The sequence below is a fragment of the Arachis hypogaea genome, chromosome 4 (assembly GCF_003086295.3).
Source record: "Arachis hypogaea cultivar Tifrunner chromosome 4, arahy.Tifrunner.gnm2.J5K5, whole genome shotgun sequence".
Taxonomy (NCBI): domain Eukaryota; kingdom Viridiplantae; phylum Streptophyta; class Magnoliopsida; order Fabales; family Fabaceae; genus Arachis; species Arachis hypogaea.
This window is the reverse complement of record NC_092039.1, coordinates 125,452,985-125,479,157: the sequence shown is the minus strand read 5'-3', so window position 1 is coordinate 125,479,157 and position 26,173 is coordinate 125,452,985. Positions and strand designations below refer to the sequence as shown.

General features: G+C 32.3%; 2 protein-coding genes and 1 long non-coding RNA gene across 3 annotated transcripts; all 3 read right to left on the bottom strand.

The window, feature by feature from the left end:
* Positions 1-269: 269 nt before the first annotated feature.
* LOC112797977 (uncharacterized) lies at positions 270-1,463 on the bottom strand. Its single transcript, XR_011880823.1, has 2 exons — positions 1,024-1,463; positions 270-910 (listed from the first exon to the last, which is right to left on the bottom strand). It is a non-coding gene; the product is annotated as an uncharacterized lncRNA (long non-coding RNA).
* A 10,824-nt stretch (positions 1,464-12,287) lies between these two features.
* LOC140184267 (uncharacterized) lies at positions 12,288-13,172 on the bottom strand. Its single transcript, XM_072234595.1, has one exon. It carries the CDS (start codon positions 13,170-13,172, stop codon positions 12,288-12,290), a length of 885 nt encoding a protein of 294 aa, XP_072090696.1.
* Positions 13,173-18,743: 5,571 nt separating this feature from the next.
* Positions 18,744-20,781, bottom strand: LOC112794495 (WAT1-related protein At1g68170-like). The gene is made up of 6 exons (XM_029297669.2): positions 20,577-20,781; positions 20,453-20,515; positions 19,619-19,735; positions 19,139-19,547; positions 18,912-19,063; positions 18,744-18,846 (listed from the first exon to the last, which is right to left on the bottom strand). The coding sequence occupies exons 1-6, from the start codon at positions 20,759-20,761 to the stop codon at positions 18,744-18,746; spliced, it is 1,029 nt and encodes a 342-aa protein (XP_029153502.2). The 5' UTR covers positions 20,762-20,781.
* Between the last annotated feature and the right edge of the window lie 5,392 nt (positions 20,782-26,173).

Here is a 26,173-nt window from a genome sequence, read left to right as displayed (position 1 = left end):
AATTAATGTACAGATATACTATATAAATATAGACGATGCTAATTGATCTAAATTGATTCTAATGATTCTCTAACAATGTATATAATTCTTTTTACTTGAGAGCATTCTCCACGTATTTCTTAATTCCATTCTGTAATTAACAAATTTTACATTGATAGGGAACAAAATATAGGACATCATGACAAAATATATAGAACAAAGTTATGGTCCTCACATTTAGAAGCTCTCAAAGATACCTACAAGCTAAGAGTTCTTTTGCAATATATGGATTAATAAAGAAGACTAATTTTTTAATCTCTCTCAAGTGTAAGACACGGTATATTTTGAAGAGATAAAATGAAGTTTGGCATTCAACTTTTAGGCAATAACAAATAACAAATAATTACAAAGAGGCAGACACAAGACACATTTATTATACAGCTCAAGCAGGTAACTCCTGGATTCTTTCTCTGGCTGCAGCTTTTCCCTCCCATTTGTTGCTTTTTTTGGGCGACGACCATGTCACTAATAATGCTAGTACAAGGTTGATCCCAAAGATTACACCAAATGGTCCTTGGAGAATCAAAATGAACCAGATGAGGGTTAAAACAGCATGCGTGCGATTGAATTTCACACCCACAACAAGAGTCAATATAATGCAGAAGAATATGAAGAATCCAATCAGGGGAATGAGCTTGGACATGCTCACATGTTGATTTATAGAGTTCATGAGAGGGCATAGAAGATTACTGAGTACCTCCTTATATTTCCCTACACTTACTTCTTCCTTGACCATACACATGGTGGATTGATTCACACTGTGCAAAATATGGCACGCTATCAAAAGGACAAGTGTGACGCATAACCAACGTTGTGCCGCTCCTCTGAGCCTGTATTCTGGAACCACGCCTTCCTCATCGTGCTGCTGGGCCTATCCAGAGATAAAGAATCAAGATGAATTGAAAAATGAGTAAATAATCAAAATATTCTTTTTCATATTTAAATACCAAAAGAAATTTCACTGAAGAATCAAAATTGGCGCACCTGATTATGATTGAAAGCCATTTGTGCAACAGAGGAATGAACAAGAGAGAGGAAGAAATGAGGGAGAGGGGAGAGAGTAGAGAGAATCAGGAAGAGGAAATGAAAAGCAGAATAAAAGAAAAGTCTTTTAGCCGGGCTTGAAGAAAAATCAAAACTTTGCACCAGATCACCCCTTGAATGACTCAAGAAAAGTGGAAAAATGAAAGCAAAGACAAAAGGAGATTGGGATTGAAGAACCCAGACCTGAACACGAGTAATTCAGAGAGAGAGAGAGAGATGGAGAATGTGAAGGATGAAGAGATGAGAGAATGGAGTGAGAGTATATAAAGATGGTATGGGAAGGAGTGATTCTTCTCTGAAAATGAAAGTGGGAAATGAAAATTCTTGTCTGGTGGGCTTTCCAAATCGATGCACCAATCTAATTCTCCCTCTTTCTTCAATTTCTCCTAATTCCCAATTTATCATGTCCATGCAAATACTAATATTTAATAGGAGCCAGTATTAGTGCAAATAGTTAATTTTCTAGTGTAGTAATAAAACTAAAAATGGTTAATGATACTCATCATAAGAAACTTGATCCTTTTTTCTTCTGATCTTTTATGTATTTCGTTGATGTTGACATCTACTTTGTTTTATCACCCTTTTCTTTCTTTGTTATTTAACTTGTATCATACTCTAGTCTTCAGCTCCCATTGCTTTTTGCTTTGCTTGAGAAAAAACAAGATCATTCATGACAATAATAAAAGTGTAGTTTCTGTTCACATTTATGTCTTACGGTATGGGTTTTGTTGATCACCTAATTATTACAATAATTTTCATCACCTAATTGATATGTATTTGTTGACCATCTCTTTGTTATTTGCATGAAATCCTTGAAAGAAGAAGAGAGAGAAAAAGTGCTATGAATGGGGGGCACCAAAGCATGCTTGAGACTGTAAAAGGAAGATAGAGAGAAGGAAAAGAAGAATAGCATAGCACTGATGTGATCATGCCCATGCCATTAAACTCGATATAGTAAAAGCTTTCATCTTCTTTCTTTGATGTGTGTGTATATATATGATGATGATTTTGATGGCTTTGACATTTTTACTCTACCAATTCACAACATTGTAATATATTTTAATATAAGATTTAAATTAATGTTGCTTAAATTCAAAATATGAGAATGTTAAATTAAATTATCAGATAGAATATAATAAGGTAACCTTTAAACTATTTGTCTAGTTCTTAATGTTAGTGACCATCTCCCCCTAACAATGCCAAAAGTTGCATATCTACCAAGCACTAATTAAAGAAAGACAAACTTGTTCAATCTAAACTTGAATACTACTGTATGTTTAGAAGAAAAAAATGAATGATATTTAGGTATTTAAATTAGTGCATGTCTTATTTTTGTACACTCAATATTAAGTCATTATCTTAATTAGGTGTCCATACAAATAATATTACGTATCTGTTTTTTTAAGTGTTTTTATTTAACTATTGGATGATTGGATAGAAAAAAGTTATTTAACTAAGCTAATAATATAATATATATACCTTGAAAATAACCACTTAATTTAAAATTCATAGATAATTTTAAAATATAAACAATGACCAATAATTTTAAATCAACTTGTTACGGTCTGGCCCAAAGGAAATTTGGGCCGACCCGACCCACTAACCACCCGACCTGAACGGTCGGATAACGCACCCATAACCGGCCCGAACACGCGTCCGGGACAGCTGGCCGCCACAGCTGTACAGAGAAACTTTGAGGAAGGTAGGTTCTGCTCTCGTGGGATCCACATCTGACATAGTATATAAGGGGAGGGTCCTACCCCTCCCCCAAGGGACGTCACACATTCCACCTAACCTATTTCTCGCCTGCACACTAACTGACTAGAGCGTCGGAGTGTCTTTGCAGGTGACACCCCCTCTTTCCACAACGAGAGCTCGGCTACTCGGCAGATCCGATCCCAGCACAATTGCGAACGAAGCGCCTCCTCAAATCTCCACCCAAACCGTTCGGTAACCGCTCAACCGAACACAACTAATTTTTACTTTATAAGTTCTCACAAAAAAAAAGTGTCTGTTGATCAAAATACCAAAAATCAAAATCATAATAATTACTCATAAATTCCTAATACATGAATTATAATTTTAATATAAATTACATTATCTACTTCTTTTACACTTCATTGCAAAATATAAATTTTCATTATTACTGGTCATCCATTTTGAACCAAATTATTTTCACCACCACAAAAAAAATGAGAAGGCATATGTTACATATTAGCACCACCTATAATCTTTTAAATTAACAAATTCATATTCCAATTCTACACCTACCTAAATCTCAACTCTCATCCCAGTCCAATTCAACACTATCGACACCATTTATGATCTTTGATCTCACTATTAAATATTTAAAATCAACAACAATAATAACAATAAGTCAACAACTTTAAGTTAATATATCAAAAATCTAAAACAAAGAATAATTTACAGTACATAATCTGAAAATTCAACAACTAATGTTCATCACTTTATTAGTAACACCATTGTAAGAGTGTGACATTCAATCAATTAATAATTTATATACTATATATCTAAATGGTATATTATATATTTGGTCCAGGTAATGGACTAAGATTTAATTAATAGTTTTATAATTAATTTTTTTATTGCAATTAATTGTATTAATATTATTTGCATAATTATTAAATTTAAATAAACTTTATTGGAATTGATTAAAAGCAAGAGTTTTACACTAGTTAGTATAATACTAATAAACTAAACACAAGTGTAAACAAATCGATCGAATAGTCTAGTTTTGTAGGAGGAGCTGAGGAGTTAACAGCACTAGGCGGAGGAGGAGGTGGAGGTGGAGGTTCTACTCCTCCTCCTCTTCTTCTTCTTCTTCCTCTACTTATTCTTGTATATAGTGCTGGTGGAGAAGATGGAGGAGTAGGAGGAGCGGAGGTGGAGAAGACTCTGCCGGAGATGTTGTTGGCGGCTGAGATGGTGGTTGTGGGCGCCGGGATGAGGAGGAGGATGAAGATGACGGCGGCGGAGAGTGGTGGAGACATGTGAGTGCTGTGAAAATCGAAAGAAAGGAAGGTAAGGAATGAATTCTTTACTAACCGCGGAAATGATTAACTAACAGAATCACAGAACAGAGCCCTACTTCACTAAGCTTATTAAGTCTGAACTCATTCATCAATTCACTATATTAAGAAATAGCAGGATGAATTAACTAGCAAAATCCAAAACAATAATAAGGAAAGAGAAAGTGAAGTTACCGTAAGGAGAAATGAGGAGATGAAAAGAGAAGGGAGAGTAAGCGATTCAAAGATTCTTATTATAGTGTTATATATTTTATTTTTTAATTTTCTTATAAAACTTAGCAAGGTCCGATATTCTAAGTTAGTTAATTGTTACTCAAAATATATGTTCTACTTCTTTTTCTTTTAGAAAGGGGATCCAATCTTTTCTAGCAATCAATAATGCCACACCACGCCATGCCCCAAACACTATTTTGCCATTCGAAGATTCAATCAATTGGGTTACCAGCCATAAGACAAATATATGAATACTATTTTGATGTCATGCATGCATGTGTCCTTCCATTTTTTAAAATAAAACAGAGCAATGCATCATATTGATGCCACTTCTTGACAATAGATTATTTGTACGATGTGTACAATGGGCAATAGGTTATTGAGTTATAAAATAAATATCTTCCCAAAAAATTAAACTAATTTTGGTGTTCAAACTCTTGACGTTTCAGATCTAACGCTCTAATACCATGTCATAATATTACTTATACCAAAAGTTTGCTAATGAAAAAAGATAACACTAATTATTATATCTCTAATACTCCATAAACCTCCATTGTTCACATTGTACAAGTATTCCATTGACTCCTCGTACTTTCCATTATTTAATTTTGTGTTGTGCCCTACATATTCCAATATTGTAAAATTGTTGGACGCATTATGTGATGCTCCTAATCGTGCAATGCCTCGCCAAGTCTAGGCCACAATGTTAATTCAGATACTTATTAGTTGGATAAGAATAGATGCACAATGCATGGATCAACTTTCATAAAAATCAAAGCCTTTCTTCATTATATATATAATAACTTTCCGTCATTATTTTAGCATATTCATGGGATGATACTTTAGAATTTCCCCATGCATGCATGGACCATAATGTATTCTAAAAGTTTGAACTCTAAACCTATTCTATTGAGTTGAACTGGGATATAATAATATTCTTTCAACAAAGATTTATTTTTCTGTTATAGAAATTCAAATAAAACCCAAAATATTTATCACTTTAACCCACCCAAAATATCATACTACTTTATCATATCCTTTTTTAGATGAATATGGGAACCTCGACCTGGCTGTTAATTAATTATCCAGATTTATTTGACATGCATGATGAGCATAATAAACAAGTCTATATATTATAGGCATAGGAAATGCCGAAATGGTGAAATTCTAAATCAGGTACCTATTATTTAAAAGGTGATGATTGACTTATATGGAAGTAATGGAACAATTCCAATATATAATGCATCTCAACTACTATTTCCAAGTACGATACAAAGCCATAAAAGCAGACAAAGACTTTTGAGTTTAAAGTGAAAAGGACATAATGAGGTGATCTCAATCAGGTTTGGCTAGAAAATAATTTTTTTTAACCAACAATTAAATAATAAATAATAAAAATAAAGGTTTAAATTATTTTTGTAAAATAAAAAATAAAAAAGTTAGTTAATTGTTAATAAAAAATTAATATTCAAATTCTATATAAATATAGAATCATAGTGTATTTTTTATCGACGATTATTGCATAAAAATTAACGAAAGATTAATTATTATAAACATGATATATAATAATTAAAATACAATAATATTGTTTGATTTATGTAATTTATCTAACAAAATAAGACTTTGTTGTTCTGTTGTATAAATGTTTGGTAAAATTTTTCTTGTGAGTTTATAGGAGAATCTAGATTTTCAGGTGGGAAAAGTAGATATCATGTGTGAGAAATTAAAGCCAATTTGTGAGAATCTAGTTTTTAGTGGTTTTTAAATTTTTATAGCGCATATACATAGATCCTGTTTTGGCCATATGCTTATTAATCACAAGAATAATTAGGATAATTTCTGTAAATGTTAACTTAAATTAGAGCCTATCACTAGTAGTGCTTATAAAATTTGTAATTTATAATTTTTATTTTAGTTCTTATAAAAAAAGAAAAAGAAAGTATGTTAGCCCTGGTAAAGCAAAAGGTGATAGGTAGACCCATTAGTGCGTTTATGTTTGGGGATTGGTAATTGACAATGGCTTTGAATACGGTGTCAAATCTTTTGCAAAGATGAGTTGAACAATGCATAATTTTGATATTGGAAACCTAGATTTCCATTCACACAATTCAATAAAAATTAGGGGTACCCGATTTCTATTTCTACGGGAATTAAATGTAAATAATGTTCTAATATTTTTCTGTTTTCTTTCGTCATTTTCAAAATAATAATACACATTATTTCGATCCAATATTAGCATATCAAAGCATTTATTTGTACCAGCTGTAATAGTGAGTTTCATCAAGTATATCGGAGAGGTTTTTGAACGTCTTAAAATTTATAAGTTAAGATTCTAGTAGGATTTTTTTTAAATAAATAATTTAAATATTTTAAAATTATATTTTTATATTTACAAATATATAACGAGTTATTATATGCATTTTTTTCAAATTTTATATATTAATTTATTTATACTGTAAATAAAATATGTAAATAAAATAAAAATTAATAAATATGCTACAAATTAAATTATTTATATTCGAAAATAAAATATTTAAATTATTTATTAAAAAATATTATATTTTGTGTGCACTAAAATTAGCTACTAAAATCAGTCACTAATATAAAATATATGTTGGAATATAAAATATAGATTAAAAATAAATTAAATAACACATATATTTATACATAAATATATAATGACTGATTTAATGTACAAATAATATATTCAATAAATAATATACTCTTTTAAGGCATGTATGTTTACTTAAAAAATAAAATATATAAATAACTAGTTTGATATATATATATATATATATATATATATATATATATATATATGCATGTAGTGTTGTTTTGAATACATTAAATAATAAAATAAGATTTTTCCAAAAAAGAAGAAAGAGTATAAGAGATAGGGTTAATTATAATAATAAAGGAAGATATAGATAAGGCCTCCTATTATATATTTTGATTTAACATTATGGTTGTAGTTATTTTGATTTCGCTATCATGGGATGTATAGTTGTACTTGTACCTCATATATCAACCGAAGGGTAATATGGTCTTTCTCTATAATTCTCATACATTGCTAATTTGCATATGTTATGGGACTTTAACCACTGGGCTTGTAGGTATAAGGTTGTATATTCTAATACAGGATATCGTTTAACCTATGCAACTCTCAGAACAATTCTTTTTCTTCTCTCCTTGCCTCTTCAACTTTGAAGAAGAGTTCTTGACATGAATATGGTAATGTTCCGTTTACTTTTTGGGCTTAATTTGCTTTGTCCAAGTGTGTTTGTTGGATCTAGCCATGCTTTTGCTAATTATGGAAGAAAGCTATTTTGGGTAATTGGGATGGGGTCATGATGAAATGCAATAGGTGTAGTTGAATATTTGTGTTAACTTTTTCTTGTACATTATGGATGGAATATTTAAATGGACAAAGTTAAAATATAGAGTTATGCTACGTTTATATCAAAATCAGTCATTAAAGTTAGCTATCAGTATAAAATACATGTTAAAAATTAAAATATAAATATATATTAAAAATAAATTAAACCATAAATATATTTATACACAAATACATTAGCGACAGATTTTAGTGGTTAATTTTAGTGTACAAATAATATTTTTGTAAAATATTTTAAGATATTTGAAACTTAAATTAAATAAATAAATGAATGAAATATTGAGTTATTTAGTACTAGCGTTTATTTTGGTTCATTGTAAAACTAGCACTTGAAAGTTTAACGGACAATGAAAAAGTCTTAATCTATTCCCTAGTCTCTCTCTTCCATGATAAATTTAGAGAAGATTTTAGAGTCCACCCATCCAGGTCTATAGACTATAGCCGACGTAAGGCTTTATAGTTACATCCATGTTGAATTGTCCAACATTCTCATATTTTGAGTTTAAGCAACATTTAAACCTTATTTTAAAATATACTACAATGTTGTGAATTGGTAGAGTAAAAATGTCAAAGAAAGAAGATGAAAGCTGTTATTATATCAACTGTGGACTTTTAATTCATTGCACAGTAGTAATTGAAAACCCAACTTTTCTTGCTCATGCAATTGACAATTAAACTTCATGAATACGTCAATTGTCATGGAGTAAGTGGGGCTATTTAGGGTGGTAGAAGAACCGGACCTACACACATTAGATTCATGAAAAACAACAAATGAAACAAGTACTAAGTCAGGGTCCAATTTTTGTACAGTGCACTCATCCATCAAGATGTAGCATCCCCCTGTCCCAACAAGGAAATTTCCAAATAATACTTTCAATATGATAAAAAATAGAGTAGTGCTAGGGAGCCAATGGCCTAAATATCCAGAGATAATAAACATCTCATGTTATAAAAAGCTAATTTTGAGTTTATCAAGATTTGAACTCTTGACCTTCCGAATCTAGAACTCTAATACTATGTCCTGAAACCACTCATCCAAAAACCATAACCTAATAGGATAATGTAATACTAATAATCATATCTCTAATACTTTCTAAACCTTCATTGTACACATTGTACGCTTCGATCATTGGCTCCCTATACTTTCTCTAAAAAATATATGTGGAAGAATTGTATAGTTTTGCTTTTGGGTTGGGTCAGTTTTATCATTTCCCATCAAAACAACAATAATTATGTCCATGTTTATATATGTCACAGCCCATCTTATTATCATGGCTAAAATGCTAATTGCCTAATGTTATTTTATGTACGATATCCATTTATGTATACCTTTGATTATTTTAATAAATAAACTAAAATATCTCATTGATTGCTGCTTACTCTTGTTTTATTTATTTCTCTTATTATTTTACTTTTTATTACAATTTTTCATAAAAAGAAAAATTAGGGGACCAACTGTATAACAAGTTAACTAAGCTATCTTTTTTATTTTGAAATTCAAAATATTGGGATAATGGAAGATTATCTTTATTTTTTTTAATGAATCTATTTTTTAACTAATTAATTAGACTTGACTTCACTATTAATTGATTCTCTAACAGAATCGTTTTCATAAATACTGTTATACTCTTCAAAATGGTACAAGAAGAAACTATATATCTTAATAACTTGTTGGATAAAGATTACAGAGAAAACTTCTTTGTGTTCATTGAAACATTAGGAGTGGAGAAAATAAATGGTTTCTATTCTTCGGTCATAAATGGGTTCTCATTTCTTAGTTGAAGTTTGCCGAGATTAATGTGCGATGTTAAATTTGTCGATAAATCTAATGGTATTCAACCCATTTTTGTAGTGTCTCCTCCCCTTCCTTTATATTAGTTCATGTGGCTTTTATAAAATAATAAAAAAAAAAATTTACTCCATAAATGCAAATTGAAGCAAGAAATTTTGTGACTGAAGTATGTGTAAGAGTGGTAAAGTAGTCTTGTAAGTATAATACCCACACTATATTGGCCCTAGGATCATTCACTCATATAAATGACACTATCATATTTTTCATCTCTCAAACTCACTAACACTCATAAAACAAGGGAGAGAATTTTCACATTTCAAAACATACACATTTCATTATAGAACACACATAAATACATAAAGCATATATGCCTTTATATAGGCAAAGTTTCATACTAAAAGTTCATGATTCTACCAACTTCTTAATACACATACTTATCCAACTTTGCTTCTTCCTTTGACTATTCAAATAAGTAATTTCTAGCACATCTTGAAAATTCTTCATTAAGCTTAGTCATCAATCTTGAACCTTTCAATGCACTTCATGATTCTTCTAGTATGGAGGTGATGAGTGCAACTTCCTTTCAATTCCAATTCAATTTGATTTTGAACTTCTTCATTGTTGTAGAATGTTGTAGTTATACTACTCTCTTGAATGTTCTTGGTTATTCTCCAAATTTCCAACATCTTCTAGTAAATTAATGATTATTGTTTTCAATTCAAACTTTGCTTCTTCAATTCTTTAACCATGTTTCATGAAGCTTCTAGTCCATGCAAGTTGATTTAAAATTTTAATCAACATTGCCTCCCTTAAATCAAACTTGCAGAATTAAGCATCTTCTTCAATTTGTAAAATGACTCGATCTTCAATGGCTTTGTAAATATATCAGCAACTTGTTCTTCAGTTGGACAATACTCGATCACTGGTTTTTGTTTGTATCCTTTTGCAACTAATCTTGCTTTGAAACGATCAACTTCACCATTGGGTTTGTATTTAGTCTTGTAAACCCACTTTACTCTAATCGGCTTCTTATTTGCTGGTAAATCTGTCAGCTCCCATGTGTCATTTTTCTCAATGGCATGAATCTCCTCATCCATTGCTTTCTTCCAATTGTTGTCTTTAAAGGCTTCTTCAAAGTTCAACGGCTCACAATCTGAAAATAGAGCAAAGTTTATGATTTCTTCATCGAACGGATCGTTGTCATTGCCAACTTCATAATCTGCTAATCTAGCAGGTAGTCTCCTCTCTCTTTGAGGTCTTCTAGATGATTCTGGTTGCTCGGTTGCATCAGGTTGTCTTTCTTCTTCATCATCACATGTATTTGAAATTATAATCGGATGCTTTTCTGTCTTTGTGTTCCAGTCCCATATGTCTTTCTCGTCGAACGTTACGTCTCTGCTGATGATCACTTTCTTTGATACTAGATTGTACAACTTGTATGCTTTTGAGTCTGTGCTATAGCCAATAAAGATACACTTCTCGCCTTTGTCATCTAACTTCTTCCTTAATTGATCTGGTACATGGGCATAAGCAATACACCCAAAGACTCTGAAATGATGAATGGAAGGCCGCTTTCCACTCCAAGCTTCCTCTGGAGTTTTATCACGAACACTTTTTGTTGGACACCTGTTTAAAATATGAACTGCTGCTGCGACTGCTTCTGCCCAAAACTCTTTAGGCATTTGTTTTGACTTGAGCATGCATCTGACCATATCCATGATGGTTCTATTCTTTCTTTCAGCCACTCCATTTTGTTGAGGAGTGTATCTAGTTGTTAGTTGGTGTTGAATTCCGTGTTGCTTAAAGTATTCTGAATATGTAAGATATTCTGTTCCTCTGTCTGTTCTGAGAATTTTGAATTTACAGCCACTTTGTTTTTCGACAAACGCCTTGAATGTCTTAAAGACATCACATGCTTCTGATTTCTGCTTCAGAAAGTATACCCATGTATATCTACTAAAATCATCAATAAAAGTGATAAAGTACCTGCTACCACCATTACTTGGAACTTCTACAGAACAGAGATCTGAATGCACAATTTCAAGTAATCTTCTAGCTCTCCATGACTTTCCTGTAGGGAATGGATCTCTGTGCTTCTTTCCCAGTTGACAAATCTCACAAATACAATTGGGAATATGAATCCGTGGTAGGCCAAAAACAAGTCCTTTTCTTGACAGGTAGTTTAGGCCAGAAAAATGAAAGTGCCCAAACCGCATATGCCACAACCAGTTATCATCAAGTATCACAGAACTCATGCAAGAGGGATTAACATGTTGAATTTTTAACGGAAACATTCTGTTTGAGGTCATCTTTGCTTTATCTATTAACCTTCCGTTGTTGTCAAATACCGTACAATATCCATTATAAGTTATCATCTTATATCCCTTCTCAGATAATTGCCCCATACTTAGTAAATTGTAATCAAGTTCAGGAGCATAGAAAACATCAGAAATATAACTCAGAGAACCATCTTTCAATCTAATTGGTATGTTCCCTTTTCCTTCAATAGGGATCTTTGTACTATTACCAAACTTCAATAATAGTTTAACTGAGTCATCTATTGAAGAAAATAACTCCTTTCTACCAGACATATGATTACTGCAAGCATTATCTAAGTACCATATATTTTCATCTTCAGCACATGAATTACTTGTAAAAAATAAAGTCTGAGTACCCGGATTATCATCAGTGTTTTGATGCTGATTTTCTGCAACGTGTGCTTGATTGTTATTCACCATTTTGAATCTGCAATCTGCTACTTTGTGTCCATACTTTCCACAATGAAAACAGTTGAAATTGGTTCTTTCTTGATAAAAATTGCTCGACCTCTTCCTCGGTTGACAGGCCTAAAATTCGTTCCACCTCTTCCTTGATTAGGTGGTGTAAAATTATTGTAACTTCCTTGGTTGTAATTGGCACGACCTCTACCTCTGAAACTTCCTCTACCTCTACTTTGAAAATTAAAACCACGACCTCGTCCTTCTTGTGTACGGCTTGATTCTGCAACGTTGTTGAAATTCACTCGACTTTTCAGGACTTCCTCGGTTGATTTTTCTGACTTCTCCAGTATTCTACTGATGTGGCTTTCCATGGTTTCTTGCAACTCTGCAATTGTCATAGTATCCATATCGTGGGACTCTAGTATCGTAGTCACCACATGGTCATACATCATCGGCATGGTGCGAAGAATTTTCTCCACCACTTTGCTATCGGGCATATCTTCTCCATAGACTCTCATCTTATTGACAAGATCTGTAACACGAGTAAAATATTGCTCAACGGTTTCTGAGCTAGACATCTCGTACCTTTCATATTCTCTTCTTAAAGACTGTAGCTTTGCTTTCTGAGCTTTATCTACGCCTTTGTATGACAGCTTCAACGTGTTCCATGCTTCCTTTGCACTTTTGGCATTTGCTATTTTGCCAAACACCGTATAATCTACTCCTTGATGAATTTGAGATAGCGCCAATTGATCTCTCCTTTGTTGGGCAGCATCTGCTCCTTCTTGCAAACCTGGTTCAATGAAATTCCACAGGTTTTGGGCCTTCAAATGGGTGGACATCAAAGTCTCCCAATAACTATAATCAAGTTTCCCATCTAACTTGGGACCGGACCACACAATATTGAAAGTGTTTGCCATACTGACTCTATGAATAAACAACTATGTGAGAACTCTCTCACACCTCACAAACTCTCAAACACCAGGCGCTGGATTAACCAGCTCTGATACCAAATGTAAGTATAATACCCACACTATATTGGCCCTAGGATCACTCACTCATATAAATGACACTATCATATTTTTCATCTCTCAAACTCACTAACACTCATAAAACAAGGGAGAGAATTTTCACATTTCAAAACATACACATTTCATTATAGAACACACATAAATACATAAGGCATATATGCCTTTATATAGGCAAAGTTTCATACTAAAAGTTCATGATTCTACCAACTTCTTAATACACATACTTATCCAACTTTGCTTCTTCCTTTGACTATTCAAATAAGTAATTTCTAGCACATCTTGAAAATTCTTCATTAAGCTTAGTCATCAATCTTGAACCTTTCAATGCACTTCATGATTCTTCTAGTATGGAGGTGATGAGTGCAACTTCCTTTCAATTCCAATTCAATTTGATTTTGAACTTCTTCATTGTTGTAGAATGTTGTAGTTATACTACTCTCTTGAATGTTCTTGGTTATTCTCCAAATTTCCAACATCTTCTAGTAAATTAATGATTATTGTTTTCAATTCAAACTTTGCTTCTTCAATTCTTTAACCATGTTTCATGAAGCTTCTAGTCCATGCAAGTTGATTTAAAATTTTAATCAACATTGCCTCCCTTAAATCAAACTTGCAGAATTAAGCATCTTCTTCAATTTGTAAAATAACTCGATCTTCAATGGCTTTGTAAATATATCAGCAACTTGTTCTTCAGTTGGACAATACTCGATCACTGGTTTTTGTTTGTATCCTTTTGCAACTAATCTTGCTTTGAAACGATCAACTTCACCATTGGGTTTGTATTTAGTCTTGTAAACCCACTTTACTCTAATCGGCTTCTTATTTGCTGGTAAATCTGTCAGCTCCCATGTGTCATTTTTCTCAATGGCATGAATCTCCTCATCCATTGCTTTCTTCCAATTGTTGTCTTTAAAGGCTTCTTCAAAGTTCAACGGCTCACAATCTGAAAATAGAGCAAAGTTTATGATTTCTTCATCGAACGGATCGTTGTCATTGCCAACTTCATAATCTGCTAATCTAGCAGGTAGTCTCCTCTCTCTTTGAGGTCTTCTAGATGATTCTGGTTGCTCGGTTGTATCAGGTTGTCTTTCTTCTTCATCATCACATGTATTTGAAATTATAATCGGATGCTTTTCTGTCTTTGTGTTCCAGTCCCATATGTCTTTCTCGTCGAACGTTACGTCTCTGCTGATGATCACTTTCTTTGATACTAGATTGTACAACTTGTATGCTTTTGAGTCTGTGCTATAGCCAATAAAGATACACTTCTCGCCTTTGTCATCTAACTTCTTCCTTAATTGATCTGGTACATGGGCATAAGCAATACACCCAAAGACTCTGAAATGATGAATGGAAGGCCGCTTTCCACTCCAAGCTTCCTCTGGAGTTTTATCACGAACACTTTTTGTTGGACACCTGTTTAAAATATGAACTGCTGTTGCGACTGCTTCTGCCCAAAACTCTTTAGGCATTTGTTTTGACTTGAGCATGCATCTGACCATATCCATGATGGTTCTATTCTTTCTTTCAGCCACTCCATTTTGTTGAGGAGTGTATCTAGTTGTTAGTTGGTGTTGAATTCCGTGTTGCTTAAAGTATTCTGAACATGTAAGATATTCTGTTCCTCTGTCTGTTCTGAGAATTTTGATTTTACAGCCACTTTGTTTTTCGACAAACGCCTTGAATGTCTTAAAGACATCACATGCTTCTGATTTCTGCTTCAGAAAGTATACCCATGTATATCTACTAAAATCATCAATAATAGGTAATAAAAAATAGATATATTTATAGAAAAAAAATAAAAAATAATTTAACGATATATTTGTTTTTCTATAAAAAAAATTGATTTTTTTAATATTATAAAAATTAATATTTTTTAATAATTTTGGTACTAATTTTTTTTAAATAATTATTAAATATCTCTAACGATTTTTTAGAATAATTTTCTCTTCGGCAAATTGTATGTAACTTCCTAGACAATATTTTTCGAGAGCAAATTATAAGTTTATTCTATACAATCAAGAATTTATTTTTGAAATATAGTAAGGTTTTATTTAGAGTTTATTACAACGTCATTTAGCATTAGATATATAAAATAAATAAAAAAAATAAAACAAATTTGACAGTGTTTTTGGTGTTACAACTTACAAGACAATGTAGGTTATCCAAGTTCATGTTCAGATACACTGGACCCCATCATGCATGTTTCTTAGACCATTTTTCAAATACCATAATCCCTCTAATTAGATTGAAAATGAATTGAAGGGTGTGATGTATACTAAGTTTGCATCACACCATCACTTGGTACTCATTTCCATTCTTCTAATGACTTACAACTTTATTATTATATTCTCCATAATGTTTTGCTTGCTTCCTATTTAATTTGTTTATTATTCATTTGGTAGTTTGAATGAAAATAATGGGTCACATTTAATGGCATGATCACAACCGTTATTTTAACAATGCTACTACATATAATAATGATGCTGTCAAATATGATTTTAATGGCATGATCACATGATAGCCTTCATTTTGGCAATGATACTGAAGTTGTACAACTATTCTTGTTTTCACATTGTAAATATTGAAATTTTTTTAAAAAAAATTGAAATAAAAACTATATCATATATGCTTTATTTTATTATTATGGTCTTGTTTTGAAGAAAAATAGAATGCGATTAAAATAACGATTTATGTAGAAATTATTGTCATCAAAACGAAAGTATATAATTGTTCTATTTAATATTTCTGTCAAAATCACTGTTAAATTTGTAGATAGTAGCAGTTAAATTTGCAGCTAATCGCAATAGTTGCGACAATACTGCTAGTAGACTGCTTGAAATTATCATTGTTAAAATGCTGAATGCCTAGTATTATTTTAATATTCTATGTACCATATTTATGTATACCTTTGATTATTTTAATAAATGAAATAAAATATCTCATTGATTGCTTACTCTTGCATTGTTTTATTTATTTCTCCTATCATTTTACTTTTTATTACATTTTTCATAAACGATTTTATAGTCCTCCAAATGGTACAAGAAAAAACTATACATCTTAGCTTGTTCGTAAGTAAAATACCCACACTTAACTGGTCCTAAGATCACTCACTTATATAAACGACGCTATCATATTTTTCATCTCTTAAACTCACTAACACTCATAATAATAAGGAGAGAATTTTTTTGAAACAAACACTAAGTATTTTTTATTCATGAAGAGATAATTAACAACATACATATGAAGCCTTTATATAGACAAACCTTCATAATAAAATAGTAATTTTTATAATAACTAAGCACTAATTGTAATGATTCAAGAAATAAGTAGAAATTTTACTAGTCAAATTCCTTGTTCAATTTTGTTTCAAATTCTTAGTCATCAATCTTGAAGCTTCCAATTCATGATTCATCATTCTTCTAGTATGGAGGTGACAAGTACAACTTGTTCATGATTCTTCCAACTTGATTTGTAGCCTTCAATTTTGACTAGGAGATAAAATTTGACTTGTGATTCTTCTAACTTCTAGTTTCATCACTTATAATTCTTGTAACTTCTAATTTCATGATAGTGCTAATATGGTATAGTTGTACTACTCTCTTGAATATTCTTGATTTAATTATCTAACATTGTTGGATAAAGATTACAGAAATCTGATCTTCTGTGTTCATTGAAACATTAGGAATGGATAATATTACAACATCTGTATTTCTGAAACCATAATATTTACAGAAATCTTCTTTGTGTTCATCTCTGTACTATTATTACAACATTTTTTTAACAAAAACATTATGCAACCTTTTTTGTTTAAAATACAAAAGACCTCTTAAAGAAAGACAGGATCTACATATGTTCCAATTGAATTATAGGTAGCTAGGTACATTTAATTTAGGTTTTAATAAGAGCAGGAACATAATAGTAATACGCTAATGATTGAAAGATAAAAAAATAGTTGAAATTTTATTTTATTTAATATTCATTAATAAATCTTAAATATGATAAATTTTGATTATTTTTAACCAATTTTTTTTATTATCAAACATTTTTTATAGCAATAATAGTACAGAGATAAAGAAATGCGACATAAATAAAATGAGTAAGAGAACAAAAGAAATTAAAGTAGTGATTTTTCTTTGGCTAAAAAATTTAGATATGGAAGTAAGATGAGTGTTATACTTTAATATAGTAAATTTTTGTGTTTTTTAAAACTATAGGAGGTACACAAATCGGAGGGTCTGAGTTTAAAAAAATTTAAAAATTTGGGGTACACAAATCGGACGGTCCGAGTACAAAAATCGAATGGTCCGATTTCTGTACCTCTTAAAAATCGGACGGTCCGATTTGTACTTCGTAAAATAAATCATCCCACATTTTAGAAAAATACCACATTAGATTACAATTCAAAAAAACACCATTGTTAACCTGTTACGGCCTGGCCCACCTATGGCTTGGGCCGACCCGACTCATGACCCGACCCGAACGGTCGGGTGCGAGACGACTGAATAACGACCCGGACACGCGTCCTGGACAGTTCTCTACTACAGCTGTGTGAGGAAGTTTTGAGGAAGATGTGTTCTGCCCTTGCGGGACCCATTTCTGACACGATATATAAGGGGAGGGTCCTACCCCTCCCCCAAGGTACGACACCTACCACTTTAACCCTTTTTTGCCTGCACACTAAACTGACAAGAGCGTCAGAGTGTCTTTGCAGGTGACACCCCCTTTTACATCCGGAGCTCGGAACGTCGGCTACTCCTGCTTCACCCTCGCGACCTGGTTCCAGGCCACACCCCGCCTATCAACTCAAGAATCCTCCCGGACCGTACGGCATCCGACCAGCCGAACATAACCCAATATTAAAAATAAAAATGTGGTTTCCCTTTTCCATAAAGTAAAGTAAAAGATGGCAAAATAAAGGTGCATATAATGCCTTCATTTGGTCTGTACGAGAAGACATATAATTAATATTATTATCCTTGTGGGGTGGTGGTGCATGATCTTCATTGGCAACGCCATGGTTATCTTCATGCTTTGCTGCCTGTAATTGATTCAACAAGGATCCAACTTTGCTGTAGTTAACACTCATGATTATATGGTTTCATATGAGCCCAATGCGCTAGGAAAATTAGTTACATCATCAGATGTTGGCACGATTCGAAAAGGATGGCAAAGCAATTAATTTATCAAGTGGCACACTTTAATACTATGTGTATAATTATAATAAAGCAAGATATAGATAAGGGCTCCTACTATAATACTATGTATGCATCTATGTGCAGAACTTGTAAAAGTTATACATGTTACATAATGCCTTAATTTGGGAGGTGCTATGTGAGGCACATAATTAAGAGTCTATTAATTAATTATTTTATGTTTGTTCTCCTCCTTTTTTCCTATTGTGGTTTTTGAATGAATCTTGATCATTCCCATGGATATCATGTAGTGGAAGCTTGACCACTATTGATGGCATATTGGCACTAGTTGGTTTTTCATCATCTCTTTGTTTTTACCCCACAGAACCAGGTATAAGTCGCACACAATCAACAACGATCCAATTATGCTGTAATTAACACTCATCATTAGTGAAGTGTACGTGCAATTAGGGTGCAGTAATAATGTACGTACCTTCCAAGATATAGCTTTTCATCAAGAATGGTGGATCCAGCAAAAGCAACAACCACTAGCATGAGAGGACTAAAAATAGAGACAAACAATGGACCTTTCATGCGTAGGCACCACGATGTCACAGCCACCATCACTCCCGAAACCACTGTACCCTACATCAATTAATATAATTAATCAACATTAATTAAAAAAAATGAAAACAATAATGCAACGAGAAGAAGACATACAGCGTAAGCTACAATGAGTAGCCTGACATTCCAACCCAACTTCCATTGACTCAAATCCCTCTCAACACAAAATGTGAAGATAACAGACAGAAGTGCGGCCATTAAACACATGAGTGCAGTGCTTGAATAGGGATACGGATATGCGCTACTCATCTTCGCCTGAATTATCAGCCACATCGCATAAGATGCGTTGAAGAAGAACGACGACACAACACCCACCAAGAATAACCCTCCGCCACCATGTGACGAGCCGCCGCTATTTCGCTGATTGAAGAGGTTAATGTGAAAGGATAACATCTTAACTTCCACGCCTTTATAGAATGTCATCAACATTGCCCCGCCAATTCCGGTCATTGTTCCTATTATCTTTGCCTTTTCTGCTGCTTTTCTCAGATTCAATTTCTCCATTCTGATCAACAAACGCATTTTATAAGCAAACATACAAATGTATAATATAATCTTAGTAGATCAATTAATTACCCAAAAAAGAGGAATAAGATGAAGGTGATAGCCGGAATCAGGTTGGATATGGCAGTTGCAAATGTTACAGAAGTTAAAGCAAGCGCTTCCATTTGTAAGTTTTGAGCCAATGCTCCCCTGAAATCAAATTAATTTAGTATCTCTTGCCTGGACAAAACACTTCTAGCCTACTACATATACAAATGCATAATCTCTTTCATATTGGTCGTGAAAAAATATTAATTGCTCGTCAGAATTTATTATTTTTTTATTATTATTTAATTATTAATTTAATTTTTTTAGTGTCATTTTTTTATCTAATAATTCAACAATATATTTTATTTCATCATTTTAAATATTTTAAACATTTAATAATAAAAAATAATAAATTTTAATAATTTTCTTACGTTTTTTTTATTTATATTTTCATATAGAAGAAAAGTAGCAGGAGTAAATAAACAAGGCCCGGCCTTGGAATGGTAGAGAAGTCTGCTAAATTATAACTACTAATACAAAGCTAACTTTCATTTTCCCAAACTTTATGTAAAACAAACACGGAAAAAGAAAAAGTGGCAGAATAAATGAGGTTAATATACTAATAAGTATTAACAATATAAAAAAAATTATATCATTGTATCTAATCCAGTTTTCAATAGAAAAATAATAAGAATTAAAAATCTGGTGTAAAAGTTTTCTTTTTCTAAATTTAGGTTTAGCTACACTACTAGATGCATGTGGAAATACAATATAAAACGAAGCAATTATAGGTGTTGAAACTTGAAAGGTTAAAGGAAAAGATGAACATACACATGCATGATATGAATTGAATGAGTAGTGGTTAGTGAAGATACATACCCAAATAAACCGCACAAGAATGACTGAAAGAGAATGGTCCAAGTCATCTTTGTCCTTGTCTTCCTACGAAAAAGAAAATTAAATTAAATTAAAGAAAGAATAGAGGTATGCATTAATTAATTACCTCTCGAGAATATAAGCAAGAGGAGCAATGAAAGCAGTAGCGAAGATATAGCGGTAGGCAACAACTACTCTGAGGCTCATGCCATCGTTGACAGCAAGCTTGTAGAGAACATTCATCCATGCATTTGCTATCTGCACAATCACCATCAACACCACCGGCTTCACCACCTTCCACATATTCGTCATTCTCAATATAATCACCACTATGCTGCTTAATTAACTGACCTAGTCTTATATATCCATATACTATGAATAATTAATTAAACAGAGATATGCATATACATTAATTAATTAGTTTATATATACGACGATGGTGTTGGCTGAGGAGTGAAGAGCGTAGAGTGTAGAAGAGTGTGGAGTGTGGTTGTGGGGCAGTGGCATATTATAGAGTGGAGAGTCGGTATTTATGGGCAATGCAAGTGTCCTTATCACACTTGTGCAACCGTTATAAAATTACTACCTTAACATAAATATATTATCATAATTAGGAAACAAAATCAAATAAATATAAAAATAAATAAAAAAATTAATGTAATTTATTAAAATATTATTTTATAATTAATAAATTTATTAGCATATTTTTAGTTCATATTATAATTATAAAATTAAAAAATAAAAAATATTTTTTTAAATAAATTTTTTTTTAATTTTTTCATAATAAAATATCTATAAAACTCAATCTTTTTATTTGGTTGGGGCAATGCCACGTGGATAATGGACCTTTATTAAGGGTCAATTTCAAGTCTAGAGAATATATGAATAGGGAGCTACTCAAATGAAGATGCAAAAAACATCTTTTTATGAAGATGCTTTGTATAAAAGTGTAATTTATTAATTTGGCCACACTTCAAATAAAAACAACACTTTTATAACATATCAAAATCTAACCCTACACTCCATCATCTAAAGGTCAAAAAGAAAAATCATCACATGAAGACAATTATAATATCTTCATGGGAGTATCCACCATATGAATATGGGTGCAATAGTCAAATGGCTTCCTATTTCTTGGTTGAAATTTTTGACACCCTAAATCATGGGAAATCTAAATGTTGGCATAGTCCTACAAATGCGACTTTGCGAGCATGGAATTGCACTAGTTTTTCATGTATTATCCCTTAAATTGTACTCTTTCATTAAGTTAAACATCGAGGGGGCCTAACATGGTATTTAATATTAGACCCAATACTGCTTCTTTCAGGTACAATCGCAGGTATCCTACTTTAAAAACAAGCTATTTTCAATCCACTTGTTTATTAGGTTTTCGTTTGTTTTTAAGAATAGGATAAGATAATATACTGAGAATAGGATAGTATAAGATATGAAATACAAAATTTTGTATTTTTTTATTGTGTTTGGTGATAAACTAGAACAAATTATGAAAATTTAATTTATTCTCATTTTTTTCATTAAAAAAATTTGAGATAAAAAATATAATAATACAAAATATAATTATAAAAAATTAACCAGAATAATAAAAAAAATAAAAAATAAGTTATGTTTTTTGTTAATGTCTCTGTATCTATTCTGTCAGGATAGACACAAAATATACTAATTTAGTGTCTTTAGACACATTATCTCTGTCTATATCTCTTCTACCAAATACAATTTTGTGCTTTTGTGTCCCTGTCTTATTGTCCTATTTCTATAAACAAACACAGTCTTAATGACCCAAATAAAACAAACAAAAAATATTAATTTTTTGCCTGTTCGTATATACCTGAATTTCCACCTTTTGCATATCCCTCTTTTCAAGTATAGTTATAGAATAGGATAGTATAGGATACCTAATATTTGTGTGTGTGTTATGTCACAGGTCACTGTACTAGTATATCGGATAAGAACAAAAAACTTCTTTTAGTTTCTTGACTTTCTTCTTGTGATATCTATCTTCCCGGTGAGTTTTAGTCTGCGCCTCCCAGAATGTGAGTTTTAGCCTGCGCCTCGCTGAATCAGGCTCCGCATGCATCTCGTACGGTCTGACACAAATTTCTGCATTCGTGTCCTTTTTTACTAGTATGTTTGTTTTGACCATTGGAGTTATTGATATTGCAAGGTTGCCTCAAATTTGAAGACAATTTCCTAAACATAACCACAGAGCCAATATGGGCCTGAAATCACTTAATGGGTGTGAACGTTTTGGTAAAAAAAAAAAAGTGATGACACTATGATAAGGTAAGATTTAAAAAAAGATGGCAGGGCAAAAAAAATAAAGAAAGAAAAGAAGTAAAGGCCACTCATCAAGTCCTCATTCATCAGTGGCCTCTGAATTCGGCACTGTGAGGCTAATTTCTTTCTCCAGAAGAGCAGCTGTCGTCCCCCAGCAAGTCTTTCATCTTCACTGGACATCCTTGTCATGGGGTTGCGTCGCCATTGCTGAAACCAGTTATCTGTGTCTTCATCGGAGTGTGCCGCCTGCTCCTCTCTCAAGTTTGAATCTTCATCGGAGGCACCACCTGAGTATTCAATAAATCCAGGGGTTAGGAGCTTTGAAGATGCTTGATGAGTTGTTAACTTTTATGCTTTCTGGGCATTGGAAGATGAATTCTTACATGTCAAAAAGAGGAAGGACGGGAGCATAACCAAAAACTTAATTATGATCCTTACATGCCACATCAGGACGCCTACGTGCACCACCACATAACAATGGAAGCTTTTGACTAGATGTTTCACGTGAGTTTCCACTCAGTTCAGACGTCGCAGCTTTATCTGAGTAAATCATATACATTCTAGCTTTAAAGCATAATGTGACTTGTTCATAACTATTGAAACAATAAAATTTTGAATGGGTGAAGTTTGAAACTTGTTTATTTGCCTCCTCCCAGCTAGTGTAGACACCAGGGACATGGCCCTTTGTAACAGCAAAGAAGAGAAAACGCTTCATGCGTTCTTTCATTTTTTCTCAAGCAGCACAAACCCAGTATAAAACCATCACCAGGCACACAATATATCTTTTAGATTGAGGTTATTCTCTAATTTAAGCTTCCTTTTTTCACTTGTAAATGGATTCATTTTAAAATTTTAAATGGGTTAGAGTTTTAACGGGTCAGAAGTTAAATAAATGTGAATAAAATTTGTTATCCAACTAGTAATGGGTTAACAACTACTAGCCTACAAATGAGAATAAGCCCCAGCCCAAATTACCTTGCTTAAAAATGTCTATCCATAAATTAGGTTCCGCATGATCTAGGTAACATACAGTGCAAGCTACAGTGAGTAGCTTGACATTTCAATCCAACTTTCACTGACTAAAATCCCTCTCAACACAAAACGTGAAGAGAACAGACATAAGTGCGGCCATTACACACATGAGTGCAGTGCTTGAATAGGAATACGAATATGCTCTACTCATCTTCTCCTGAATGATCAGTCACAACGCATAAGATGCGTTGTTGAAGAACGCCAACACAGCACCCATCAAGAACAACTCTCCGCCACCATGTGACGAGTGTACGGCGCCGCCGCCATTTCACTGATTGAAGAGGTTAATGTGGAAGGATAGCATCTTAATTTCCACGCCTCTATAGAATGTTATCAATATTTCCCCGCCATTGTTCATATTATCTTTGCCTTCCCTACTGCTTTTCTCAGATTCAATCTCTCCATTCTGATCAACAAACGCATTTTATAAGCAAACATACAGACATATAATATAATCTTAGTAGATCAATTAATTACAAAAGGAGAGGGACAAGATGAAGGTGATGGCCGGAATCAGGTTGGATATGGCGGCTGCAAATGTTACAGACGTTAAAGCAAGCGCTTCTATATGTAAGTTCTGAGGCAATGTTCCCCTGAAATTAACTTAATTGAGAAAACATTTCTAGCCTACTACATATACAAATGCATAATCTCTTTCAAATTGAAGCTACCTACATTTTAACATTACTTACATGTCAACATAATATATCATGTTACATTATGTTAAGCAATTTAGTTAAATATATAAATTATTTTTAACTATCATACACATAAAAATTTCATATGAATAGTCATCTAGATTTAATGTGCTTACATGTAATGCATAGGTAATGCACAAAAAGTGCACGACATAAAATATGAATTTAATGAAATTATAGTGTATAAATAATGAGAGGTATATTTTTATCTTAAGAGATAACCATTGCTATTTCGAGAAAAAAATTATTTTATAACTTTTTTTCTTTTTTATATATGATTGAAAAGAAATAAAATATTAATTTTTAAAAATATGTGAAAAGTAATTATTTTAATAAAAAGATTAAAAATATTAATTGTTTAAATAAAAACACACAATACTCCAAATTACCTACCTAAATCTTAATATTAGGATAACCATCTGCACACCTAGTGAATTGAACATCCGATATATCCATTGTCCACATTGTTTAGTATTTTTATTATCTACCTATTATTTTCCTGCTATATATGTACGTAGCTTCCAAGATATAGCTTCCCATCAAGAATGGTGGATCCAGAAAAAGCACCACTAGCATGAGAGGACTAAAAACAGAGAAAAACAAGGGGCCTCTCATGCGTACGCACCACGATATCACAGCCACCATCACTCCTGAAACCACTATACCCTACACCAACTAATATAATTTATCAATGTTAATTAAAAAAAGTAAAAACAATAATGCAACGGGAAGAGGAGTACATTATTGCTAATGAAAAATGATCTAGGTAACATACAGCGTAAGCTACAAGAGTAACCTGACATTCCAACCCAACTTCCACTGACTGAAATCCCTCTCAACACAAAATGTGAAGATAATAAGCAGAAGTGCGGCCATTATACACATGAGTGCAGTGCTTGAATAGGGGATACAGATATGCTCTACTCACCTTCGCCTGAATGATCGGCCACAACGCATAAGACGCGTTGTTGAAGAACGCCAACATAGCACCCACCAAGAACAACCTTCCGCCGCTATGTGATGAGTGTACGGCGCCGCCGCCATTTCGCTGATTGAAGAGGTTAATGTGGAAGGATAGCATCTTAACTTTCACGCCTCTATAGAATGTTATCAACATTGCCCCACCAATTCTAGTCATTATTCATATTGTCCTTGCCTTCCCTGCTGCTTTTCCACTACAAGAAAATGGAGCATTTGTAACAAAAATTTTGTAACAAATTTAAAACTGTTACAAAAAATTATTCTTTTGTAACAAAAATTAGTAATTGTTACATAATAATAATATTTTGTAACAACAATACAGTTTGTTACAAAACGTTTTGATATTTTGTAACGACTTGATTTTTTTTGTTACAAAATTTATATGTTGAAGATTTATAAAACAATCTTAGTTAAATGAAAGATATTTGAACTATCTATATTATTATATATTATATAAATGTTGACTTGCTGAGTAAATTAGTTAATTTATTAATTACTTAAAAAAATAATATAATTTGGCAAATTATGCGTGTACTTTGTATTAAAAAAATTTATTACAAAATAAATAGTGTTTTGTAACTAAAGAAAAAATGTTAAAAAATCAAGTTACATTTTGTAACAAAATTTTATGATAGAAAAAAATATATTGTCACAAAATATTTTGAAGATCAAAATTTGTTATCATTTTTGTAACGATTTTTGGTCTTTTGTATAAAAA